Here is a 21635-nt window from a genome sequence, read left to right on the forward strand (position 1 = left end):
TAGCAAAGGCGCCGAATAACTAAGTATTGATTGACATCTTTCGAAGACGCGCTTAGAGAGCTCAAAACTAGCGATGCTGTGGTTACCTTCATTTATCGTGGGCTATACTTGGGTGTGTGAAATGCATGTCCGTGTCGCCGTTAATAGTTATCCACATCGTGCTCCTACTTATCTCCTCCATGTCGGTAGACCGTAGTTGCGGTGACATATCCTTCTAGATGGATGTATACTAGTACCTCAATCTTGGTCGGGCTATTGAACTTGGTGATGTGATTGATATTGATGAGCTGGCTAGTAATATATGTTCAGTCACTGTGAGGTGATGAAGCTAGAACTCGGCCCAAGTCTATCGCGGTATCTGGTATCTACGCCGTGCACGTGGGCGCAGTCTTATTATAGTTACTCGGTACTATTAAATGACGTCACACGATATGTTTGTGTGTCCTTGTTGAATTTACAAGGTAGCACTATTTCCACACGTTCGACAGCCTGTGACCGTCTCTAATTCCTACAGTACATCTGAGCTGAAACAATGGCTCGGCCTTATTCTCTCAGTCGGCGCGAGATTACACTCGTTTTGTTCTCCGTCCTGATTTTTTTGGTCTTCTACAACTTCGATGCGACTTCCAACTTCTTTGCCAATCCTAACCTCCCTGGCATATACTCAAATCCCTCCGCTGATGGTGGTCTCGACATGGACATATATGGGGACTGGGTGTCCGACGAGAAACACATATCTAGCGTTCATAAGCAGCAAGAGGAAGAAGATGCCTCGGAAGGAGATATATGGCTAAAGACCGATCGTATACCTGAGGCGCAGAAACAAGTCATCTTCGGGGATATCGGTGTCAACGATGGCTTCATGCAATGGGGAATGGACATTCCTGAAACTCGAATAGTGAAACATGTCGCTGGTAGGTGTGCTGCAATTGCTTATGGACATATTACTGATAATGTTGTCTATCAGGATTCTCGATCATGGACAATGTAATAATGTGCAATGGCACAATTTTCATTGTGACGGATTCTCCTTCAAGCTTCCCTTCCTTGGGTTCCATTGCATCGTCTGCTGACAACTCGCACGAAGATCCACTTCCAGGAGAATGGAACATGTTGTCGATCGAGCAAGCCAGAGACATACTTGGTGCATATGGTGGATTGTGAGTATCGCACGTGTACTATTCCAAACGCTCTTAACATCGTCCAGGATTCAAGGCACGAGTTGGCTATCGTATGACGCAATTCCAAGTTTGTCGACACCTGCATCTTCAAGTTCATGAGTCTCGTCCTTACATAACATATCCAGGCAACTACACACTTTTCTCGCTCTGGAGGACCCACAGCTCCCTGAACACGTCGACGTCTTCAGACCCTTTCCATCCGCCACGACGACTGTTCTTCCCGAACATTCCTCCTTACAAAGGAATACCACCCCCAACCAGAACACCTATCATTAGACGTCAACGTTCGGACAGTGGTTTTCATCCATATCTTCCAAAGGCCGCTTTTCCATCGCTCGGCTTGATGTACAAAGAAGATTGGGAAGATTATGCCCTCATGGAAGTCCCTTTCGTTTTCGAGAGGCTCGTCGTCGCCGATTTTCGTGCAGCCGCACGTTCGGCAATCGATGTGCCTCCCTTCGCTCTCCCGCTTGTTGGCTTGAATGCGTCAAAGGAATGGTGGGAGCCGATTAGGCAGAATCTTGCAAAATTCTTGCATGTAGACCACCGCCCACAAAATCTTCACAGTGGACAAGAAAAAACAGTCGTCACTTACATATCTCGACAAGATGCCACAACCGGTTCAAGGCTGAGGAGAGCCGACCACGATGCGTTGGTCAACGCTCTCGAAACGTTGCATGAGAGCAACGACTTCGAGGTCAAGATAGTCTCTTCCGAGGGTCCTTGGGTAGAAAGGTTGTCAGCTGTCGCCCAGTCCAATGTAAGCCTGCATCACTCGTAAAGGTACCGCGCTACGACTCACATGCATGAAGGTCGTTCTGGGTGTTTACGGAGATAGCCTCGCTGACAGCATCTTTATGAGGCCATCAGAACATTCAGCTCTGATGGAATTTTTTCCCTCTGACGTCTTTACTCGCGACGCAGAAACGGCGGTTTGTTCCTTAGGCATTCGCTACATCGCCTGGTGGAATGATCGGTACGCTCTGTCTTTGTATTTTCTTGTCCGAAGCCTCATTTTATCCATTTATAGGCGGTTCGAAACCGACAGTCTTCCATCTATTACTCCAGGTATTGACTCTGCTCAAGAAGTTCAGATCGATCCTGCTTCAGTCGTGCATGCCATCCTGGAGGTGGTCACTCGCACATAGATATTGTCGGCAAAAAGGTTCGCCTAGACAATCGCTCTTCACTTGCTCAAGAGGACAGGTGGAGCTAAACCCCTTTCACGACAACCCGCCAGCCATCTATATTTGCACCGTAACTTATTTAGTCCTGAGGAACGCAAAGTAGTAGGACTCTTCTTGGACACCTTGATCAGTACATCGTGTATTGAGGACATGTGATACGTGTACTAGCTTGTATTTTGGGATGACCGAGTCTGGAGGACAATGGGCGTGGAGTGATTCGTGCTGCATCGACCAGAACAACAATGAGAATCAGTCAGTTCCATGTTCATCTTGTATCACTACTCAGCGCTAGCATGACTCGGAATTCATAGTTACCGTGAAAGAGAATGAAGAAGCGATCGAACAAGATGACGCGGATCCTCAAAGAATATATTCAGTACAAACCAGCACAGTACATCGTAATACATAGATAAAAACAACTTCGAACTTTGGGAGTTATTGGACCATGACAGCTTTAATGATCTACAAGACTTGGACTTCAGGGGGACGACCCAGACAACTGCCAGCGGTCTCAAAGACGTCCCAGCGCTTCCATAACCTTAGGCTAGAATGATTTTAGAAAGAGTCGAAACTCAATACTGTGCTCAAGACATACCTTCGGGGTTTTCAAGAATTGCGTATTTAACAGAGGGAGTAAGTAGAACACTCGAAAACAGGACCAACACTAGATAATTACCTTTATCGTCATCATCCACAACGTCTATGCATCTCTCGTTAGACAGGACACGAAAATACAGAGGAATCGAAACGTACAGCGAAACAGCATCCAGCTGCGCTTCTCGATATCTATGTCGTCGATATTCTTGTGAGATAGGTGCAGATACTACAGACGAGTTGAGACATACTCTGCTCGCCCTCACTCTTTTTGACGGCTACGTTGTCGTAAGACATGTGAAAACAATGTCGGTGCTACAAGAGAAATACCTTGGAAGTGCTCTGACGCAGCGGGTGCTGCTGCCGTCGTCTGCAGGAGAGCGATGGAGATGAGAACAAATGACAAAAATCCTTTCATGATTGCTAGATGTCACGGTGAAGTGATTGTTGGAGTTTCACTGGGGTGCTGGGTGCACTTCGATTCGAGGAATGCTGCTTTTACATTGTTGCAAGCTCGACTATCAGACTCACCGACTCGGGCCTTTCCGTTTCGTGCATTATTTCGATTTGCATAGGCAATAGCATTTTTCCATTTGTCTGCCTTAAGCTTCAAGTTTGCACTGTAATGAAGTGAGCAACTCCGAGGACATACCGTGACTTGCGTGCATCCTGAACGTTCGAACAGCGACGTGTCTGCGTCAATTCCTGTTTTACATCAGCACCGTTGTATCATGATATCTGGTCAATGGCTTTTTACCTGACTGTCTAGTCTTGTGAACCAGCCGCCTTGTCTGAGAAGGGAATTCTCAGACAAGGCGGCTGACTACTGACTGTCTGGCGAGTCCGCATATGATCTCGTCACAAACATATTTAATCGTTCGCATAGGGAATATAATTTTACTGTCAGCAACTGCCAGACTACTTAGCACTCCAAGTGAAGGGAGGAACTCCCACATACCGTGAGTTGCGTGCATCCTGAACCGCCATACACGTCACGGTAGCGTCATGCATTTGTATAAGCTTAAAGTTTGAACGATACTCAGTGCAGACTCGGAAGTGCGGAGAATTCCGTGATAGTGATCCGAACGATTATCATGGCTACAATATCATTATGTCGGACTCATGATTTCACTGGATCAACAGGTCTGAAAGCTTCTGAAAGCCACGGCTGAAGGGCCCGGCCCGGGCTTGTGCAGATCATCAATGAGCCCGGCCCGGCTCGGCCTAGGGCTTCACGCCGGGCTTTGCACAACACTACATGGTGTGAGTGTCTCTGCACCATTGTCTCATCCGGTTGATGGTTTTTTACCCGACCATCTGGGGACTCCGCATATGATCTCAACTTCATCGTTCATGCAGGGAATATGATTTTGCTATCAGGAATCGCCAGACTACATCCAGGTAAGTACTTTTTTCTACTGTTGCTAGCTCGTCAGCAATCACCAGACGGTGACCGTTAGTACTCCAAATCCAGGCGAACGAAGCGAGGAACTCCGACATACTGTAAGTTTTATGCATGCTGAACAGCGACGTTTCTGCTTCAATTCCTGTTTTACATGTGAGTTTTTCAGGCCACAAAAAACTGTGCTAAGGGTACATTGATCTGCAGAGCAAGCGCAGGTAACAGCGCTATGAGTCAAAGCCTACTTTTATCAAGCACTGATACACTACCCTATTTCCACCAAGTCGAAAGCTGCATATTGCATCAATCTGACACCTCAAATCTGTGACACGACTGCTTGCACTCACCCAACGGAGGAGTTGACAACACTTGCTCATTCAAGTCTATACAACCTTCTCAGGCCACCTCGATGCTAACAGTCATTTTCTCACCACAGGAGAACCGTGTTGGCATCAGTATTGCCATCCATCTTGTAATTGCAGCCGCTCTATCTTCTCTTTCTCAGGAAGAAATGAGACAGTGCCCATTAGTGCAATTCGTTGGTGTCGCGAGTTCCAGCTGAGGCTCTTCATGGATTTTGTAGGAGTGATGACATTCCAAATTTGAATCTGGGTGAGGGAGCCAGATGAAGTGTAGGTCTTTTTGGCCGCAAGATCATCTTCGGGAGTGGCAACAACACTGTCGATATAGCAAGATGTGAATTTCGACTTGCGTAGGTGCCATTGGAAGAACATTGAATCCTGGAGAAGACAAATGACCAGGTGACTTCGGGTGGAGATCCACTTACGTCGTCTCTCAATATGACATGTGAGCCCGAAGTATGCACTTGGTCAGGTAAGGCTTTGTTCACCCGTACGATTTTGCTTGGAAAGTACGTCATAGGTCCTGCTTTCCATTCTGAAAAAGTGCCCATGATGACTGAACATGCGTACCTTTGTGTGCGAGCTCTTCAGTGAATTCCAAACCAGGATACTGGTTCGGCTGCCGCAAACCATAGGTATTATGTTGCCCAGAAATGCTGGCGGAGGTGACATACAACGCGCATGCACAAGCTACTGTTAGGACAGAGTGTCCGAGTTTGGTCCAAGTGGACCGTTTGGAAGCAGGATCTGCCTTGCGGGGCTCAGAAATGAAGCCTTCGCTGGGGAGGAGAATTACGTCTTCTCCATAGTCTTCAAGTTGATATTCCAGATCGTGCATGTGGAGAGGTGAATGTGATACTACGAAGGTCTGTCGTATATCTAAGAACGGCTTATTGAATATATTGCTTGTCGGTGGCAACGTGCCCATTTACCTGTTTCACTGGAATGTTTGGTAGGGCGCACCGAAGCCCACGCAAGCGAAATTCCAGTTTGGATGGTATCCAGACTTCATACGTCAGAACTTTGTTTTTGTCCAACCATGACTCGTTTGAAACACAAGACGAGCACGAGTACCACACACGAATGAAATTACAAATCCAGCACGATATTTCAGAGGATGAGGCGTACGAAGACAGGAAATTATTCCAGCGAGTCACATAACGACCGCGAGGGACATTGCTACAAAGGACGATAAGCTATTAGCAACAATACAAAACAATACTCACCTGGATGAAGTACTGCTAGGTAGTCCAGTGATTGCTGACAGTAAAATCATATTCCCTGTGCGAATGATGTCAGTGACGAGATAGCTGATAAGTATTGCCAGTCGGAAGCGTACCATAATAGAAAATATGCGCTTAGGTTTTTATCAACGCTGCGCGTCCAGTTCCCCTGCAGATCCTTGACTGCAGTGCTTGTCTGAACGCCTGATCCTACCCCGTAAAATATCAGTACATGCACCACCTGTCCGCAATACACGATGGACTGATCGAGGTGATTGCAATCGAAGGATTCAAGAGGAGTCACACTACTTTGCGTTCCTCGGAAGTAAATCAATTATGGTGCAAATATGTATGCTTGGTAAATTGATAAAGGCACCAGAGACATGTCAAGCTAGTCTAGAAGTCCAGGAGTCGCAGTGATGCACTCGACAATGATGATGATAATAAAGTTCGACCGTGGCTGCTGGTAGTCCAGCTGGAGAATTCTAAATGCTTCTATGGACATAATGTCCATGTGGCCGTGCAATTAAATGGGGGCTATCGCCGACAATATCTACGTGCGAGTGACCACTTCCAGGATGGCATGCACGACTGAAGCAGGGTCGATTTGAACTTCTTGAGCAAGGTCACTCCCCGGAGCAACAGGTGGAGGACTGTCGGTTTCGAATCGCCTATAAATAGACAAAATGAGGCATTGGAGAAGAAAAATACAAAGACAGAGCGCACCGATCATTCCACCAGGCGATGTAGCGAATGCCTAAGGAACGAACCGCCGTCTCTGTGTCGCGAGTAAAGACGTCAGGGGGAAAAAACTCTATGAGAGCTGAGTGTTGTGATGGCCTCATAAAGACGCTGTCAGCGAGGCTATCTCCGCAGACACCCAGAATGACCTTCATGCATGTGAATCGTAGCGCGATACCTTTACAAGTGATGTACACTTACATTAGACTGGGCGACGGCTGACAACCTTTCCGCCCAGGGTCCCTCTGAAGAGACTATTTTAACCTCGAAGTCGTTGCTCTCATGCAACGTTTTAAGAGCGTTGACCAACGCATCGTGGTCGGCTCTCCTCAGCCTTGAACCGGTTGTGGCATCTTGTCGAGATATGTAAGTGACTACTGTTTTTTCTTGTCCACTGTTAAGATTTTGTGGGCGGTGGTCTACATGCAAGAATTTAGCAAGATTCTGCCTAATCGGCTCCCACCATTCCTTTGACGCATTCAGGCCAACAAGTGGGAGAGCGAAGGGAGGCACATCGATTGCCGGACGTGCGGCTGCACGAAAATCGGCGACGACGAGCCTCTCGAAAACGAAAGGGACTTCCATGAGGGCATAATCTTCCCAATCTTCTTTGTACATCAAGCCGAGCGATGGAAAAGCGGCCTTTGGAAGATATGGATGAAAACCACTGTCCGAACGTTGACGTCTAATGATGGGTCCATTGAGGTCGGGTTGTACTCCTTTGTGGGTAGGAATGTTCGGGAAGAACAATCGTCGTGGCGGACGGAAAGGGTCTGGAGACGTCGACGTGTTCAGGGAGCTGTGGGTCTTCCAGAGCGAGAAAAGCGTGTAGTTGCCTAGATATGTTATGTAAAGACGCGACTCATGAAGATGCAAGTGTCGACAAACTTGGAATTGCGTCATACGATAGCCAACTCGTGCCTTGAATCCTGGACGATGTTAAGAGCAGTTGGAATAGTACACGTGCGATACTCACAATCCACCATATGCACCAAGTATGTCTCTGGCTTGCTCGATCGACAACATGTTCCATTCTCCTGGAAGTGGATCTTCGTGCGAGTTGTCAGCAGACGATGCAATGGAACCCAAGGAAGGGAAGCTTGAAGGAGAATCCGTCACAATGAAAATTGTGCCATTGCACATTATTACATTGTCCATGATCGAGAATCCTGATAGACAATATTATCAGAAATACGTACATAAGCAATTGCAGCGCACCTACCAGCAACGTGTTTCACTATTCGAGTTTCAGGCATGTCTGTTCCCCAGTGCATGAAGCCATCGTTGACACCAATGTTTCCGAAGATGACTTGTTTCTGCGCCTCGGGTATACGATCGGTCTTTAGCCATATATCTCCTTCCGAGGTATCTCCCTTCTCTTGCTGCTTATGAACGCTGGATATGCGTCTCTCGTCAGACACCCAGTCCCCATATATGTCCATGTCGAGACCACCATCAGCGGTGGGATTTGAGAATATGCCAGGCAGGTTAGGATTGGCAAAGAAGTCAGAAGTCGCGTCGAAATTGTAGAAGACCAAAAAAATCATGACGGAGAACAAAACGAGTGTAATCTCCCGCCGACTGAGAGAGTAAAATCGAGTCATTGTTTCAGGTCAGACCTGTGTAGAAATTAGAGACGTCCTGCAGCTGTCGAACGAGTGGAAATAGTGCCCGCAACATGTACTACCTTGTAAATTCAACAAGTACAAACAATCATATGCATATCGTCTGACGTCAATATCAATGTCATGATCGTACTCGGTACCAGAGATTACATCTGAAACACGACCGGATATATATGATACTACATGAAGCTCGAATCCAATAAAAAAGTTTGTAAAAGGTGAATAAAGGTGATACACAGAAATTTACGCCTCCTGGCTTGCACCCTCCTTCTTGCCTTTGCTGTAAAGGATGTCAGGTCTGAATGGGCAGACATATAACACACAGCATACCTTGATTTACTAGGCAGTAATTCAGGGTTGATGAAGGGGACCACTCCTCCTTGTGAGATAACTACGTCACCCAGGAGCTTGTTCAATCTAAACGATATCAGAGTCACCGAACCTTTAAGATGGGAAAACAACTCACTCTTCATCGTTTCGGATGGCCAACTGAAGATGACGGGGCACAATACGTTGTTTCTGTGGCAATGATCAGCCCGTGGCCTTCAAGAGACAGAAGGATCACCAACCTTGTTATCACGGGCGGCATTGCCTGCAAGCTCAAGAATCTCAGCGGCAAGGTACTCAAGAACCGCGGCAAGGTAGACTGTAAATATTGGGTGTTGGAACAGGTAAGCTTATTTGAGAGGTACTCGACTTACCTGGAGCGCCTGCGCCAACACGTTGGGCATAGTTGCCTTTCTTCAAAAGACGATGGACACGGCCAACAGGGAACTGAAGGCCAGCTTTTGCAGAACGCGACTGTGACTTGCCTTCGCCGCCAGCCTTTCCGCCAGAAGATTTGCCAGCTTTTCCTGTACCGTATACCGCCGTGTTAGACTTGAGTCAACCAGAACTTCCCAAATCCACTGACCCTTGCCAGACTGGAGGGTGACGCGGATCAAATTGCGCTCCGATCCATACAGAAGAAGGACATACCATTGATAGCGCTAGTTGAGTTGAGCGACTATTAGATTGGTGGTGGTTTGTGATAAAGGGATGATGATCAACAAACGGACACGGAGCGTGACTTGCCGTTTATATACCTTCACGTGATATGGGACCTTCATATTCCCGATTAGGAATCTTTACTTTTGACCAAATGCTTGTCCGTCCACTCGTCCATGCACAGTGGCAAGAAACAGCTACCCTGCGCAGATTTATTCAGCTTCCAAGATGTACAAGGAATTTGACTTCTGGAGCTAATGGATCTGCGGAAAAGAGACCGTCAGCGAAGGCAACTTCCGATGAGTTGACAACGACGTTACCGTTTCTGCAGCGCCCGCTCGGTGTGAAGGAGAGACCTTCGCCTGTCCTGAAAACATGGGCGGACACCAGGGAGGAGCTGATGAATCAGGAGACGCGCTTGGCACAAAGAGAGCACCTGTAAGTTAGCTACAATAGATTGGTTTTGAAGTTGTTTTGACTGCTTGCAAGGGTGAAAGAAGCCACGAAGGGCTATTTTACTGACCTCAATGCAACAAGGAGGCACGGTGGCAAAACGTGGATAGCACCTAATGTGATGATCCGTGAGGACGTATGTCCCATAATTCTTCATGATGGCAAGGAGACTGACGATGTGCCAGAAAGCACTTTATTTCCCAAACATCGTCGGGTCAAGCCTGGATACGAAATCTAAGAAACATACCACCAGCATGTGTGAAGGTCGTATCTCCGTTATATCTATGTTGTCCACAAGGATGTCAGAAGTACGTTCATGTCTCCTTAATATTTTCTTCGGTGCTGAGCATACTCAGATACACGTGAATGGCTTCACGATACCAACAAATGAAAGGTATCTCTCGAACTCGCTGTACCAATATGTGCAGATAAACTTGCAAGAAAACCTTCTGAAGTCCTTTCTCGTATCGCTATTTCTATCATCAATAGCCAAGTCGGTCCCCCCAGAGCTACACTCGACATACTTAGTATCCAGTCAGAACATGGAGTTCGTGCGCGAGCACCTTGGTATGGTGAACAAACACGTCGGGTACGTCTACCTTGTGGATGACAACCTCAAGGTTAGGTGGGCTGGCTGTGCAGATGCCAAGGTAGAGGAAACAAATGCACTTGAGCAATGTACGGGAGTACTGTTAAGCAGGCTAGACAAAAAAAGATCTGCCAAAGCTTCACGATAGTTCCACGATAGTACTACCCAAGCAAATCGTGTCAAGTACCTATTCGTTATTTAAATTAGTAATAGTAACAGCATGGCAGACTTTCTACAAGCTAGAAAGTTGTTTGTCCGTGTTGGCTACGTGTCGTGTTGTAACAAATTCCTTTCCAACACTGCCAGTGTGACCTACAATTATCAAGTCGACCAAATTTAACGTCCATGGCTTCTCCTTCTCAGCAGCTTCCTCCTGGTTGGACAGCGGAATGGTAACAGACTCATCAGCTCTGATTTTCTTTTATTGACGAGAAACTTGCAGGGATCCTGCTAGTCAGAGATATCTTTTCATCCGTGCGTGACCTGCATGACCATTGGCGTTCACCAATATCTTTCCTTGCAGAAGCATCGACTGGACGCAGCCAATGGGAAATACCGACACCCGCACCAGTTCAACTGATGGACCCCGCACCGTCGGTGTCACCTCCCCCATACGCGACTCATGGTAAGCGTCGTCAATACGCAGCCGGGCAGACGCAAGTATACTACGGCGCGGGTGATACCCTTGGAGACCAGTATGGCGCACATGTACCACAGCAACAGCAACCTGCAGCCACTGCTCAGCTCTTCACTCCAGGACTTGCAGCAGAGGGGGGTTTCGCAGGTCAGCAGCAAGTCCCGCAGGCATCATACTACGCACCCCAACAGGAGCCCCAGTACATCAATGCTCCTGGGTTTGGTCAGGAACCAACGTATCACCCACCTAATGCGCCAATCCACCATCTCACAGACCAGTTCGGGCAGATGGGGATGGGGCAGAAGCCGCTACATCTCACGACTACCAATCTACTTACGTCGCCGCCAGACCCTCGTGAGCTGGTTCGCCCTCCTCCAGAGATTAGGTTGCCTGCGAACGCTTGCATCACGACATCGCCGTACGCGAATGCGGATCCATCATACCAGCGATGCACCATCAATGCAATTCCGACCACATCTTCGATGCTGAACAAGTCCAAGATTCCGCTGGGTCTGGTGATCACTCCATACCGAACGCTGAAGGAGGGCGAGCCGCCAGTTCCCGTTGTGACCGACACGGTGATTGCGCGATGCAGACGGTGCAGGACATATATAAATCCTTATGTTCAATTTATCGACAACGGCAATCGGTTAGTTTGATATGCATTGAAGACTTATTTGGTATGCTGACCTATTAACGATCATAGTTGGCGGTGTTGTATGTGCAGCATGTCGAACGAGGTTCCTCAGCTCTTTGACTGGGACCAGATACGGAATCAGCCTGGAGACCGATGGGCTAGAGACGAACTGAACCACTCTGTCGTCGAGTTTGTTGCGCCCACAGAGTACATGGTCCGCCCACCACAGCCGGCTGTGTATGTGATTCTTATCGACGTGAGCCATACCGCCGTGCAGTCGGGTAAGTCATCACGGTCGATGAGGTACCAGCTTCGTGATATCTTCCTATAGGTATGGTAGCGACGGCAACACGTACTATCCTTGAGAATCTTGATCGCATACCCAACGAGGACGAGCGTACCAAAGTCGCCATTATCGCCTACGACATTTCTCTTTATTTCTTCTCTATGCCTGTTAGTACTTTCTGATCTTCTGAGGTCTCGTGCTAATGGGTTGTTATTCTAGCCTGGGACGACGGAATCGACGATGCTAGTTGTTTCGGACGTTGATGATGTTTTTTTGCCGAAACCTACTGACCTCCTCATAAACTTGACGGAAGCGCGTCAGTCACTGGAGTCGCTCCTCGGCAGGATCAATGACATGTTTCAGGATAATCACACTGTTGGAAGTGCTATGGGCCCCGCATTGCAGGCTGGTTTTAAGCTCATGGTTAGTTGCTGAATGGAAAGGTATCGCAGTTTTTTGAATTGTTTCTAGGCTCCTATTGGTGGCAAGATCATGGTTCTCTCGTCCTCTTTGCCAAATGTTGGCGCTGGTTCCCTCAAAAACCGTGAAGATCTCAAAATTTTGGGCACGTCCAAAGTAAACCCTCTGCTCATGTTGCCAATTACATCATAGCTGATAAAATCACTCCCAGGAATCAGGCCTGTTGCAAGCTGCTTCACCCTTCTACAAGACATTCGCCATCGAGTGCTCGCGTGCACAGGTGTCGGTGGACATGTTCCTATTCAGCGCTGCATACCAGGACGTTGCCAGTCTCGGTTCGTGGCCTCCTATTATTCTCCTCACTCCAAATCCACCTGATGCATTTCAATAGCTTGCCTCCCACACTATACTTCTGGTCAAACATATTTCTACCCTGCATTCAATGCTGCTCGGTCCGAGGATGCCATTAAATTCGCGCACGAGTTTGGCGAGGTTCTCGCGATGCCCATTATGTTAGAAGCTGTTATGCGCGTCCGTGCTTCGAAAGGTAAGGAACCCTTTTACGTCGCCGTTATCAATGCTCATGAATGCAATCAAGGTTTGCGCATGGCATCGTTCCACGGAAACTTCTTCGTCCGCTCCACTGACCTCTTGGCCATGCCCGCCGTGCCCACCGATCAGTCTTACGCCATTGAGATCCAGATTGAGGACACACTTACGCAACCATTTGTAGTTATGCAAACTGCAGTTTTACACACAACTTGTCATGGGGAAGCGGCGTATTCGTGTTATTACACTTGCGTTGCCCACAACCAGCAGCCTTACGGAGGTTTTCGCGTCTGCTGACCAAGTGGCGATCGCGACCCTGCTAGCGAACAAAGCCGTAGAGCGCTCGCTTACCCACAAGCTGGAGGATGCTCGTGATGCGGTGCATCAGCGGCTGGTGGAGATCTTGTCCAGTTACAAGAGCAGTATGACATCCGCAGGTGCAGGTGCGAATGCGCAACTAGCGATCTCGGAGAACCTGAGAATGCTGCCTGTGTTGGTTCTCGGGCTGCTGAAAAATGTGAGTTGGTCACATTGTTTGGTCACAGGTGACCTGACTTGCTCTGCTACGTAGGTCGGTATTCGTCAAAGCGCGCAAATTCCTCCCGACCTCAGGGCCTATGCTCAGGCTCTGCTGACCACCCTACCCTCTCAAACTCTCATCCCGTACATTCATCCCACGTTCTTTTCGCTGCACAACATGCAACCCGAAGTAGGTTGAGTTTGGATATTGGAATTCAATATTTTACTAACACTGTTATCAGGCTGGAACGGTGGGTGAGCAAGGTGTAATTTTGCCGACCCCCTTGCCCCTCACTTCGGAACGGCTGGAGAGACATGGTTTGTACTTGATTGAGGATGGTCAGACAATATTCTTGTGGATAGGCCGTGATGCTGTGCCACAACTCGTAATGGACGTCTTCAACCTTCCGAATTACGAAGTGCTACGTGGCGGGAAGGTGGGCATCATATTGTTTTATGAGTTCCTTTCTCCATGTTGCTGATAAACCCCGTACGATCAGACGACACTTCCTGTTCTTGACAATGACTTCTCACGGCGGGTCAACGCTATCGTTCAGAAAACCCGCGAGATGCGCAGAGGCGTTTACTATCCCCATCTCTACGTTGTCAAAGAGGATGGCGAGCCCCCTTTGCGGCTCTGGGCCCTCAGCTGCCTCATTCAAGATCGTGCCGATGTTTTACCGAGCTATCAACAGTTCATAGGACAACTCAAGGACAAGGTTAACGGGGCCAATAATTACTAAGCCTGCATCTTCTGCGTGGTCTGAGATATTACGCGCTTTCTCCTACTTTACTATATGGCGTTGTAGAAATGACATGTGCGGACTGAGATAAATATGTTTTTGCTTCCCTTTTATAGGCATCACGTAAAAGTTAAACGTCAAGCTTGATTCTTCTCAAGATCTGCGCTGTGAAGCTTGACCGATGGGCACAGTACGCCTCTGATCTAGAATGGATCAAACTCAACTCCCAGTTACCGTTGTGAGTAGAAATGGTGTGTTCCTTGCACTATTCCACGTAGACCAGCTGAACGATTCGCATTGCAGAAGCCCACTGTGTCACGGTCACCTCTGGGTTCACATTTCTAGTTTTCTGGCCCGTGTCTTGAACGGTTAACAGGCCAAAACCGTCAAGTTCACGTCAATTATGGAGCCACATCAGTGATGTGATCGGATTTGGACTTCGGATGCGAGCACGGATGCATGCCGAAATTACATGCTTGTTATTTTTGAGTATGTAAAGGGGCGGACCATTTGTCCGATACTCCAACTGACTTTGTCTCATAAGAAGTTGGCGTATATATGGGTGTACGAACTGTGAGTCTATTCATTCCCTCTCACTTTCTCTTCGCGAAATGTCTCTTTCGCCAGCCACAACTGACCCCGTTTTTACCCCAGACAAGGCGTATCTCGCCCCTGAGGCCGCATCGACATGTCGAAGCGTCCGCCTAGGCCGCCCTGCAAGCTTGATCTTACGGAGGGCTTTGTAGATGCGGTTGAGCTTTCGCCCGTAACTCCAGTAGACAAGCAGAACGATGGCTTTGAAAGTCCATCAGTACTCTCAGCCATACGCAGAACACAAAAAACGCGGGAGAAAATTCAGTTTGTGACACTGTGTTGGTTCGTCTATCTGGAGGGTTGGAATGATGGATCGAATGGCCCTCTGTTGCCAAGAATTCAAGAAGTTTATGGGGTGCGTTTTTTGTATTTTGTACCGCGGCTGCTTGTTGACGTGTTTTTCTAGGTTGGATATGCTGTTGTATCTCTTATTTTCGTTTTCGCATGTGTGGTCAGTTTGTGTACGAGACTCCCAACTGATAATAATTCTTATCGTCTGTGGGCTAAACAGGGATTTATCACGGGCGCCGTGTCTAATGTGATTCTTGCCGAGAGGCTAGGATTCGGAAAAGTACGCCCATACAAACAGAGTCTGGACATTTTATCTGATGATCCTGACTTTTTGTAAGGTGATGGTACTAGGTACTGCCACTGATATCGAGGGTCGCATAATTCTCAAATTCTCGCACTCTAGGTTCCCTATTTCAAGTCGTGGCATACAGTATCGAGGCTTCGGGGCCACCTTTTCCCGTGTTTATATTTGCGTACTTTATTAACGGAATTGGAATAGCCCTACAGGTGGGTATATTTGCTTATCATCGTGCATCTTTGCTAACTCGTGACACAGAATGCAAATTCAGTCGGCTATATTGCATCCATCAGAGAAAATGCAGAAGTGAAGATGGGCCTTTTCATGGCAGGTACGCATTAGGCATTTTTATGCAAGCCATTCACCTCGCTTACTCTCGAATTATGTAGTATATGGTAATTTCACCAACAGGTTTTTTCGTGAAGTCAATGCTCACAACTCATAGGGGCCGGGGCGCTCTCATCGCCTCTGGTTGCCACTCAATTCTCACATCTACCTCGGTGGAATCTACATTACTTGACATCCCTTGGAATTGCGATCAGCAATACAATCGCCTTGATTATAGTCTTCCGGTTGAAGCCCCAGAGAGGTAAGGACAATGTGCATGACACGTTTTTGCTTGGTCTTTGAGATCAGTTAAATTCTCTAGAGTGTCTTGCCGAGATAGGCATCGTGGACGTAGATAACAGTACAAGCGAGCACAGTCATCTCAGGCAGATATTCGCGAACAAAGATGTCCATCTTCTGGCAGCATTCGCTCTACTCTATGTTGGAGCCGAGGTTACTGTTGGCGGTTCGTGACCGTCTACAATGGTTCTAACGATATATCTGACAGTCTGAAAAAGGCTGGATTGTTACCTATATTATTGATGTCAGAGGTGGAGGGCCCTCATCTGGTTATATTTCTACTGGTTTTTTCAGCGGTATGCAATAGCGCTCATTGATAGACTTTGACTTATTCTCCTATTCCGCAGGTCTCATGGCTGGTCGAGTAGTCTTGCTATGGTTTAATGAAAAGGTAGATTGCTCAATTGAAGCTGGACGAACATTTTGGCTGATTTGGGACCCAATAGATCGGAGAACGCTTGGCCTTGTTTATCTACGCCGTTCTGGCTATCATGTTAGTAATGGAAACGTGTTTGCTCTATCATTACTGATACATCCATTTCTGGTAGTTTCGAGTTGATCGTATGGTTCGTCCCATCTTTGGTAGGAGATGTAGTCGCTGTCTGTATAGTTGGCGTATTGCTGGGGCCAATGTACCCAATTCTTGTAAACCATGCAGGACGCGTCCTTCCTCGCTGGTTACTCACTGGTATGTCTTAAACAGTCTAACAATTATTTGTAATTCACGATTCCCGGGACATAGGTGCCATTGGCTGGATTGCAGGAGTTGGGCAGGCAGGCTCTGCACTGGTTCCGTTTATCGTGGGTGCTATCGCGCAAAAATCTGGAATTAAAACCCTGCAGCCTATGTACGTATCATAATAACGATCCGAGAAGGCATGTCACACCTCACATTATTTTTTTTAGATTGGTTGGCATACTGGGTCTTATGACTGCGTTATGGGCGTTGGCGTCCCGTGGTTCGCGTCGCCCTGATTGAAGGGTTTGAATTTGAATTCAGGTTGTATATATCTAGAGATTTCATGATGGGGTGATTGATCTAAATGATAAAGTTCTATAGGGTTGTACTCGGGCCGGTGTAAATAGAAGTCATACATGGGTCTCATGATCTACAAAGTTAACTTTGGAGTACCATACATCGTTAGATTTGATGTTTTCGTCCTAGTCCATGCACAACATTGTACTAGTAGTATCATCTTATGATAACCGTAGAGCGGGCGTGCATGATAATCTATGTATGGCTTGCATGTCTGAGCCAGTCGTCGACACCGATGTCAGCACCTGAAGAATACATTTTAGTAAGGGCATGAATCAGATCATGGCGCAAATCTAGACAAGGAGAAACTCACCAACCACGCGGCAAGACACACCTTTATCAAATTCTTCATCTCTAAAATTCAGGTAGCCGACACACGATCATAAAGGAATGTCTCCAACCAGACTGCAGCATGATCAGAAAGTAAAAACCTTATAATCAGCAAAATAACACTTTCGTTCGCGCACTGAATGGCCACGGCGAACTGTTTTTTTTTCTCGAAATCGTGCTGCAGCACTAAAATTAAAAAAGGATACTGCAAGCAATACCATTTTCTCCATATTACCCACCACTAGCACTACGGCAGTATGTTCTGCCGCCTGAACGAGCATGGACAGTGCTGAGTGGACCCTTTGTCCTTCGCAGCATCAGCGTCGAGCGAGGAGAAAAAAAATCTTGCTGAAAATTCTTTGTGGTATGTGGATGACGATCATAGACATCCTGGTACACACACCATCGGAAAAAGTCTTGCATGACAACTTTAAGTTGGAAGGAAAGGTTTTTCCGAAGTAATGCACTCGCACAGTTTCTAACGTCAATAACGTGTTACCTTGGAAGCCGACGAACGAGGAGAAAAGAAACTTAGCGCAGGCCCCTGAGGTTCCACCTGCTTCGAACGTAGACGGGCGGATTGCGAGGGAGCAATACCTGGTTGTGTTATCATGATGCATATCGTGTAGAGAGCCTTAATCCTAATAGCCACACAGTGTAAATACAACCACACATAGTTTTTCCGACATAATTCCGTTGGGCTCAAAAAGTCGGTAAAAGCTCGGAGAAATAGTATGTGGTTGTATTTGGTTCGTGGCTATCAGGATTAAGTCTTTACACTGGGTGTCTGGCATAGACCTTGTTGAATCACGCCATAAAAAAGTCACGCAATCTGAACCATAAATCTGGGACAATGAGGACTCCCAACGAGGCCCGTACAGTTGAGGTGGCATATCTTGTCTTGATCATTTTTGAGAACCGGCATACTACTCTAGCTAGATCATGGAACCATTGGAAGGACCTCCAACGAGGCCCGTTCGAGGATTGTGCTGCTATCCTACAGCTTCAAGACAAACTCCCAATGTACTCTAGGCTATATATCTAGACCATTTTCAATGGAGAGAAAAAGGAAATGTACTGTACGATTCAACAAGGATGAGTCGGAGACTACTGCGTCAGCATACTGATAAGGTTATGCTGTACACGTGCCGGATCAAGATCTACGCTCGCACGCAGGCTTCGAATGACTGCTATCCACCCCTCTACAGCGATGGGAAGGAGCCTGGGCTTAACGTCGTTGTGCTTCCACTGATAATAATATTAGTAGTAAGTCTTTCTTACGTACTGGCTTATAGAATGGTAATCAACTGAATCAGCGGTGCCGTGACGTTCACCCGCATGATCAACTTGAAGCCTTCATGCGGGCCCCGCGGCTTGGATCCTTTTACTCGCAGGTAATGTGATGTCCTTTATCAGTACCTCCTCTCTCGCTTACTCGAACCCATTCATCCTTCCAGTTCTGTTTCCGAGTCATAGTAACCTTGGATCCAAGAACATCCCTAGGCTGTAGTTCGCGCACACAAATTCAGAACTCATCATGCAGGCGACGACAATCAGCGAAGTCCATACGGTTTCGCACCATCCGACAGTTGACCCTCATCACGATCTTAAACTTGAAGAGAGTGGCAAGCACGATGAACGAATCGAAATGCGAGCGGGGTCGTCTGCAGGTGATTCAGGAGCAGCATCTGTCTCTGACCTGAAAGCCCAAACGAAACGTCAGCGGCTGCGCGCACGGGTGCAATTTGCCACAGTTTGCGGGGCGATGTACGTGGCTGGATGGAATGATGGGTCGACTGGTCCATTGCTCCCCCGAATACAGGAAGTGTATGGCGTAGGTGGTTTCAAACTCCTGCATTTCTCTCTTAAGTTGACCGTCCTATCGTCTTGACAGTTGAATTTCACTGTCGTATCTCTGGTATTCGTGTTCGCATGTGTTGTAAGATTTTACTGCATGTGTAAGATTCACCAATGAGTCTTAGTTACTCGATAGGGCTTCCTGTCCGGAGCATTCGCAAATCTATATCTGAACGGCAAGTTTGGTTTCGGAAAGGTAAGTTCATCTTCGATGATTTCTCACGGTCTCTGAGGCACGCTCCGTGATCTAGGTCATTGTGTTAGGTAAGGGCGGGTCATTGCAACCAGAGGTCATAGTCGCCTTATCATTGTTCAGGGTCTGTGTGTCAAGTGATAGCATACGCCATAGAAGCGGGTGCCTTGCCATTTCCTGCATTCGTGCTAGGTTATGCCATCAACGGCTTTGGAATGGCTCTACAGGTAAGTTATTCAAGTACAACGCATTCTGCGGCCCGGATGCACCTTGAAATTAGGACGCACAATCGAATGGTTATGTGGCCAGTCTCAAGGATAACCCTGAGGTGAAAATGGGAATCCTCCATGCGGTAAGTGTTGTCTTGTCCCTGAACTCTCCATTTATCTAACTATTCAAAGGTATACGGTACGTTATACCTCGTCCAATGTGACCGATGTTCCTATCTTCATTTTTAGGTTTTGGCGCTTTGTCGTCCCCTCTGGTAGCAACCCAATTTGCTCAGCTTCCGCACTGGTCATTTCACTACCTGTGCAGCCTTGGTATATCGTTCATAAACACTGTACTATTGATTGTAGTCTTTGGGTTGAAAACACAGGATGGTATGACAAGCACTTATATTATTGAGAAGACGGCTGAGCTTCCCACAGAGTGCCTTGCTAAGATTGGACAGCCGCCAGGCGAAAAGGGAACAAGTGAAAAGAGCCAGTTCAACCAGATATTGCGCCTCAGAGAAGTGCACCTCCTCGCCTTCTTCATTTTGATATATGTAGGAGTGGAGGTCACTATGGGTGGTAAGCATACAACTTAAGTGGAGAAGATGTTTATCCTAAATATTACTCCAGGCTGGATGGTGACGTACGTAATCGACGTGCGCGGAGGAGGTCCAAGTTCGGGATACATATCAACAGGCTTTTTTGGAGGTGAGCTTTTCGGGGTATGCTAGGCGTTCGACTGTTTATTTGTAAATAGGTCTCATGATTGGCCGTGTCGGTCTTCTGTGGGTGAACAAAAAGGTAAGTTTCTATTCCGTTCGCAGCAAGCAACATAGATCCCAAAGATCGATCACAGGTTGGGGAACGTCGTGTTTTGTTCATTTACTCCATCCTCGCAATTGGGCTGGAATTAGTAGTATGGCTGGTACCTTCGCTCATCGGTGGAGCCGTTGCGGGTCTCCATAATTGGTATATTTTTGGGGCCGATGTACCCCATCGCTATGAATCACACAGTACGAATCCTCCCTGAGTGGCTCGTTACAGGTGATTTTATGTTTAGTAGCGCGAGTATGGTCAACTGAAACCTGGATGTAGGGTCGATTGGCTGGATAGCAGGGTTCGGGCAGGCAGGTTCTGCGCTCTTGCCATTCTTAACCGGTGCCATTTCATCGAAGGCGGGAATCAAGAGTTTACAGCCATTGTGGGTGCTCCTTATAGTTCTGTCTGTGTTTGATTAACTGATCATTGGTGGCACAAAAGTCTCGTTTCGATGATGGCGTTCATGACGGTCTTATGGTATCTGGTGCCGAGAACAGCTAGGAAAACTGAATGATATATGCTTCAACAGCTGTGTCTTGTGGAAGGTCTGACATGTGGCATAGACATAGACAGGATATGACAAAATCGATCTCTCCGAGTTATCTGCAGGCGATGAGCTAGTAGCAGACGAACTTGATAGAACTGCCGCGCAAACTATACAATATGGCCGCAGGAGGGTGATAACACCTTGTACTGTCTTGTTTGTGTACCGCACGCCACACGCCTACGACGTCGATTCCGCTGTTGGGCCCGGGGACTGGATTGTGATTCCAGCACGAGTGCTACTCCGAGTCATCCTCAAAGAGACGGTAACACACTCCTACTATTCCCGGCGTCGCATCTCATTCACATTGCATCTATCTCAAACATATATGAGCACGAGATCCTGCCGGCGATGGCGTCGTTGCGTTCTGTCTCTTTCCGACAGTTCTTTCCGTCTGCTGCGTCATGCTGTACATGGTGTTGTACACCCATGCTCCCGGCTCCGCCTCCTTTTTGCAGCTCTTTGCTCATTACTATGGCGACCTCTGCTTCATTTCGTGGCGTTGTCGGCCTTCAAAAGGTATCAGATTGATAAAAATAGTTTCTGGCGCTATGACAGATTCAATACTAATAATCACGAAGGCGAGTCCTTGTATGACGCTATCCTGCAGGGCAGAGCTTGTTATAAGCTGACAGGTTGCTACTAGCAGATTGGGCTCCTTAATAACATGTACATCATTTGCAGAGTGCCCGTCAT

At 47.4% G+C, this 21635-nt stretch overlaps 9 protein-coding genes across 9 annotated transcripts; 5 read left to right on the forward strand and 4 right to left on the reverse strand.

Annotated features, from left to right (window-relative positions):
* Nucleotides 1-479: 479 nt before the first annotated feature.
* On the forward strand, nt 480-2654 carry DFJ58DRAFT_750289 (uncharacterized protein). Its single transcript, XM_041387733.1, has 6 exons — nt 480-914; nt 968-1160; nt 1208-1248; nt 1307-1941; nt 1994-2157; nt 2212-2654. Exons 1-6 carry the CDS (start codon nt 533-535, stop codon nt 2327-2329), a joined length of 1533 nt encoding a protein of 510 aa, XP_041235989.1. The 5' UTR covers nt 480-532; the 3' UTR covers nt 2330-2654.
* A 229-nt stretch (nt 2655-2883) lies between these two features.
* DFJ58DRAFT_822397 (uncharacterized protein) lies at nt 2884-3636 on the reverse strand. The gene is made up of 7 exons (XM_041392062.1): nt 3615-3636; nt 3422-3559; nt 3293-3385; nt 3200-3240; nt 3122-3170; nt 2953-3068; nt 2884-2914 (listed from the first exon to the last, which is right to left on the reverse strand). The coding sequence occupies exons 1-6, from the start codon at nt 3628-3630 to the stop codon at nt 2953-2955; spliced, it is 453 nt and encodes a 150-aa protein (XP_041235990.1). The 5' UTR covers nt 3631-3636; the 3' UTR covers nt 2884-2914.
* An 895-nt stretch (nt 3637-4531) lies between these two features.
* On the reverse strand, nt 4532-5854 carry DFJ58DRAFT_822400 (uncharacterized protein). Its single transcript, XM_041392063.1, has 5 exons — nt 5659-5854; nt 5297-5605; nt 5152-5249; nt 4817-5104; nt 4532-4655 (listed from the first exon to the last, which is right to left on the reverse strand). The coding sequence occupies exons 2-4, from the start codon at nt 5562-5564 to the stop codon at nt 4817-4819; spliced, it is 654 nt and encodes a 217-aa protein (XP_041235991.1). The 5' UTR covers nt 5565-5605; nt 5659-5854; the 3' UTR covers nt 4532-4655.
* A 581-nt stretch (nt 5855-6435) lies between these two features.
* Nucleotides 6436-8743, reverse strand: DFJ58DRAFT_228111 (uncharacterized protein). The gene is made up of 7 exons (XM_041379350.1): nt 8646-8743; nt 7913-8595; nt 7667-7859; nt 7579-7619; nt 6892-7526; nt 6676-6839; nt 6436-6620 (listed from the first exon to the last, which is right to left on the reverse strand). Exons 2-7 carry the CDS (start codon nt 8292-8294, stop codon nt 6503-6505), a joined length of 1533 nt encoding a protein of 510 aa, XP_041235992.1. The 5' UTR covers nt 8295-8595; nt 8646-8743; the 3' UTR covers nt 6436-6502.
* Nucleotides 8338-9356, reverse strand: DFJ58DRAFT_822410 (histone-fold-containing protein). Its single transcript, XM_041392064.1, has 7 exons — nt 9294-9356; nt 9229-9238; nt 9017-9169; nt 8885-8961; nt 8782-8834; nt 8646-8732; nt 8338-8595 (listed from the first exon to the last, which is right to left on the reverse strand). The coding sequence occupies exons 1-7, from the start codon at nt 9294-9296 to the stop codon at nt 8559-8561; spliced, it is 420 nt and encodes a 139-aa protein (XP_041235993.1). The 5' UTR covers nt 9297-9356; the 3' UTR covers nt 8338-8558.
* A 97-nt stretch (nt 9357-9453) lies between these two features.
* On the forward strand, nt 9454-10619 carry DFJ58DRAFT_710886 (ATP10 protein-domain-containing protein; the record flags this gene model as incomplete). Its single annotated transcript, XM_041383829.1, has 4 exons — nt 9454-9740; nt 9792-9891; nt 9941-10063; nt 10112-10619. The coding sequence occupies 4 exons, from the start codon at nt 9457-9459 to the stop codon at nt 10490-10492; spliced, it is 888 nt and encodes a 295-aa protein (XP_041235994.1). The 3' UTR covers nt 10493-10619.
* Nucleotides 10620-14293, forward strand: DFJ58DRAFT_822413 (Sec23/Sec24 trunk domain-containing protein). The gene is made up of 14 exons (XM_041392065.1): nt 10620-10736; nt 10787-10818; nt 10868-11630; nt 11688-11899; nt 11950-12071; nt 12124-12327; nt 12376-12480; nt 12536-12659; nt 12716-12871; nt 12923-13071; nt 13100-13390; nt 13445-13582; nt 13635-13829; nt 13893-14293. The coding sequence occupies exons 1-14, from the start codon at nt 10690-10692 to the stop codon at nt 14133-14135; spliced, it is 2781 nt and encodes a 926-aa protein (XP_041235995.1). The 5' UTR covers nt 10620-10689; the 3' UTR covers nt 14136-14293.
* Nucleotides 14294-14823: 530 nt separating this feature from the next.
* DFJ58DRAFT_736114 (MFS general substrate transporter) lies at nt 14824-16924 on the forward strand (the record flags this gene model as incomplete). Its single annotated transcript, XM_041386744.1, has 15 exons — nt 14824-15084; nt 15136-15180; nt 15241-15300; nt 15359-15371; nt 15424-15527; nt 15577-15649; nt 15708-15713; nt 15764-15907; nt 15968-16111; nt 16164-16241; nt 16293-16336; nt 16392-16438; nt 16494-16633; nt 16688-16793; nt 16852-16924. The coding sequence occupies 15 exons, from the start codon at nt 14824-14826 to the stop codon at nt 16922-16924; spliced, it is 1338 nt and encodes a 445-aa protein (XP_041235996.1).
* A 1790-nt stretch (nt 16925-18714) lies between these two features.
* DFJ58DRAFT_822424 (MFS general substrate transporter) lies at nt 18715-21213 on the forward strand. The gene is made up of 12 exons (XM_041392066.1): nt 18715-19145; nt 19206-19250; nt 19305-19368; nt 19485-19601; nt 19820-19963; nt 20012-20155; nt 20207-20284; nt 20334-20377; nt 20433-20501; nt 20524-20620; nt 20672-20777; nt 20837-21213. The coding sequence occupies exons 1-12, from the start codon at nt 18849-18851 to the stop codon at nt 20907-20909; spliced, it is 1278 nt and encodes a 425-aa protein (XP_041235997.1). The 5' UTR covers nt 18715-18848; the 3' UTR covers nt 20910-21213.
* The last annotated feature ends 422 nt before the right edge of the window (nt 21214-21635 follow it).

This window comes from Suillus subalutaceus (assembly GCF_016647625.1).
Source record: "Suillus subalutaceus strain FC151 chromosome Unknown DFJ58scaffold_250, whole genome shotgun sequence".
Lineage (NCBI taxonomy): Eukaryota > Fungi > Basidiomycota > Agaricomycetes > Boletales > Suillaceae > Suillus > Suillus subalutaceus.

What these genes read in the sequence shown, in the direction of transcription:
- DFJ58DRAFT_750289 (XM_041387733.1), top strand. Translation starts at nt 533, where the DNA reads ATGGCTCGGCCTTATTCTCTCAGTCGGCGCGAGATTACACTCGTTTTG. An exon ending in CTTGGTGCATATGGTGGATT is followed by an intron (nt 1,161 to 1,207) that starts GTGAGTATCGCA and finishes AACATCGTCCAG; the next exon opens with GATTCAAGGCACGAGTTGGC. An exon ending in ATCGCCTGGTGGAATGATCG is followed by an intron (nt 2,158 to 2,211) that starts GTACGCTCTGTC and finishes ATCCATTTATAG; the next exon opens with GCGGTTCGAAACCGACAGTC.
- DFJ58DRAFT_822397 (XM_041392062.1), bottom strand. An exon ending in AGCAGAGTATGTCTCAACTC is followed by an intron (nt 3,171 to 3,199) that starts GTCTGTAGTATC and finishes CTATCTCACAAG; the next exon opens with AATATCGACGACATAGATAT. An exon ending in CAGCTGGATGCTGTTTCGCT is followed by an intron (nt 3,069 to 3,121) that starts GTACGTTTCGAT and finishes AGAGATGCATAG; the next exon opens with ACGTTGTGGATGATGACGAT.
- DFJ58DRAFT_822400 (XM_041392063.1), bottom strand. Translation starts at nt 5,564, where the DNA reads ATGCACGATCTGGAATATCAACTTGAAGACTATGGAGAAGACGTAATT. An exon ending in TGAAGAGCTCGCACACAAAG is followed by an intron (nt 5,250 to 5,296) that starts GTACGCATGTTC and finishes AATGGAAAGCAG; the next exon opens with GACCTATGACGTACTTTCCA. An exon ending in ATGTCATATTGAGAGACGAC is followed by an intron (nt 5,105 to 5,151) that starts GTAAGTGGATCT and finishes TGTCTTCTCCAG; the next exon opens with GATTCAATGTTCTTCCAATG.
- DFJ58DRAFT_228111 (XM_041379350.1), bottom strand. Translation starts at nt 8,294, where the DNA reads ATGACTCGATTTTACTCTCTCAGTCGGCGGGAGATTACACTCGTTTTG. An exon ending in ATCGTATGACGCAATTCCAA is followed by an intron (nt 7,527 to 7,578) that starts GTTTGTCGACAC and finishes TAACATATCTAG; the next exon opens with GCAACTACACGCTTTTCTCG. An exon ending in CAGCCGTCGCCCAGTCTAAT is followed by an intron (nt 6,840 to 6,891) that starts GTAAGTGTACAT and finishes ACATGCATGAAG; the next exon opens with GTCATTCTGGGTGTCTGCGG.
- DFJ58DRAFT_822410 (XM_041392064.1), bottom strand. An exon ending in TGTTGGCGCAGGCGCTCCAG is followed by an intron (nt 8,962 to 9,016) that starts GTAAGTCGAGTA and finishes CAATATTTACAG; the next exon opens with TCTACCTTGCCGCGGTTCTT. An exon ending in ATGCCGCCCGTGATAACAAG is followed by an intron (nt 8,835 to 8,884) that starts GTTGGTGATCCT and finishes TCATTGCCACAG; the next exon opens with AAACAACGTATTGTGCCCCG.
- DFJ58DRAFT_822413 (XM_041392065.1), top strand. Translation starts at nt 10,690, where the DNA reads ATGGCTTCTCCTTCTCAGCAGCTTCCTCCTGGTTGGACAGCGGAATG. An exon ending in AAATTTTGGGCACGTCCAAA is followed by an intron (nt 12,481 to 12,535) that starts GTAAACCCTCTG and finishes AATCACTCCCAG; the next exon opens with GAATCAGGCCTGTTGCAAGC. An exon ending in GCGCGTCCGTGCTTCGAAAG is followed by an intron (nt 12,872 to 12,922) that starts GTAAGGAACCCT and finishes AATGCAATCAAG; the next exon opens with GTTTGCGCATGGCATCGTTC.
- DFJ58DRAFT_822424 (XM_041392066.1), top strand. Translation starts at nt 18,849, where the DNA reads ATGCAGGCGACGACAATCAGCGAAGTCCATACGGTTTCGCACCATCCG. An exon ending in GAATACAGGAAGTGTATGGC is followed by an intron (nt 19,146 to 19,205) that starts GTAGGTGGTTTC and finishes TCGTCTTGACAG; the next exon opens with TTGAATTTCACTGTCGTATC. An exon ending in TATTCGTGTTCGCATGTGTT is followed by an intron (nt 19,251 to 19,304) that starts GTAAGATTTTAC and finishes GTTACTCGATAG; the next exon opens with GGCTTCCTGTCCGGAGCATT.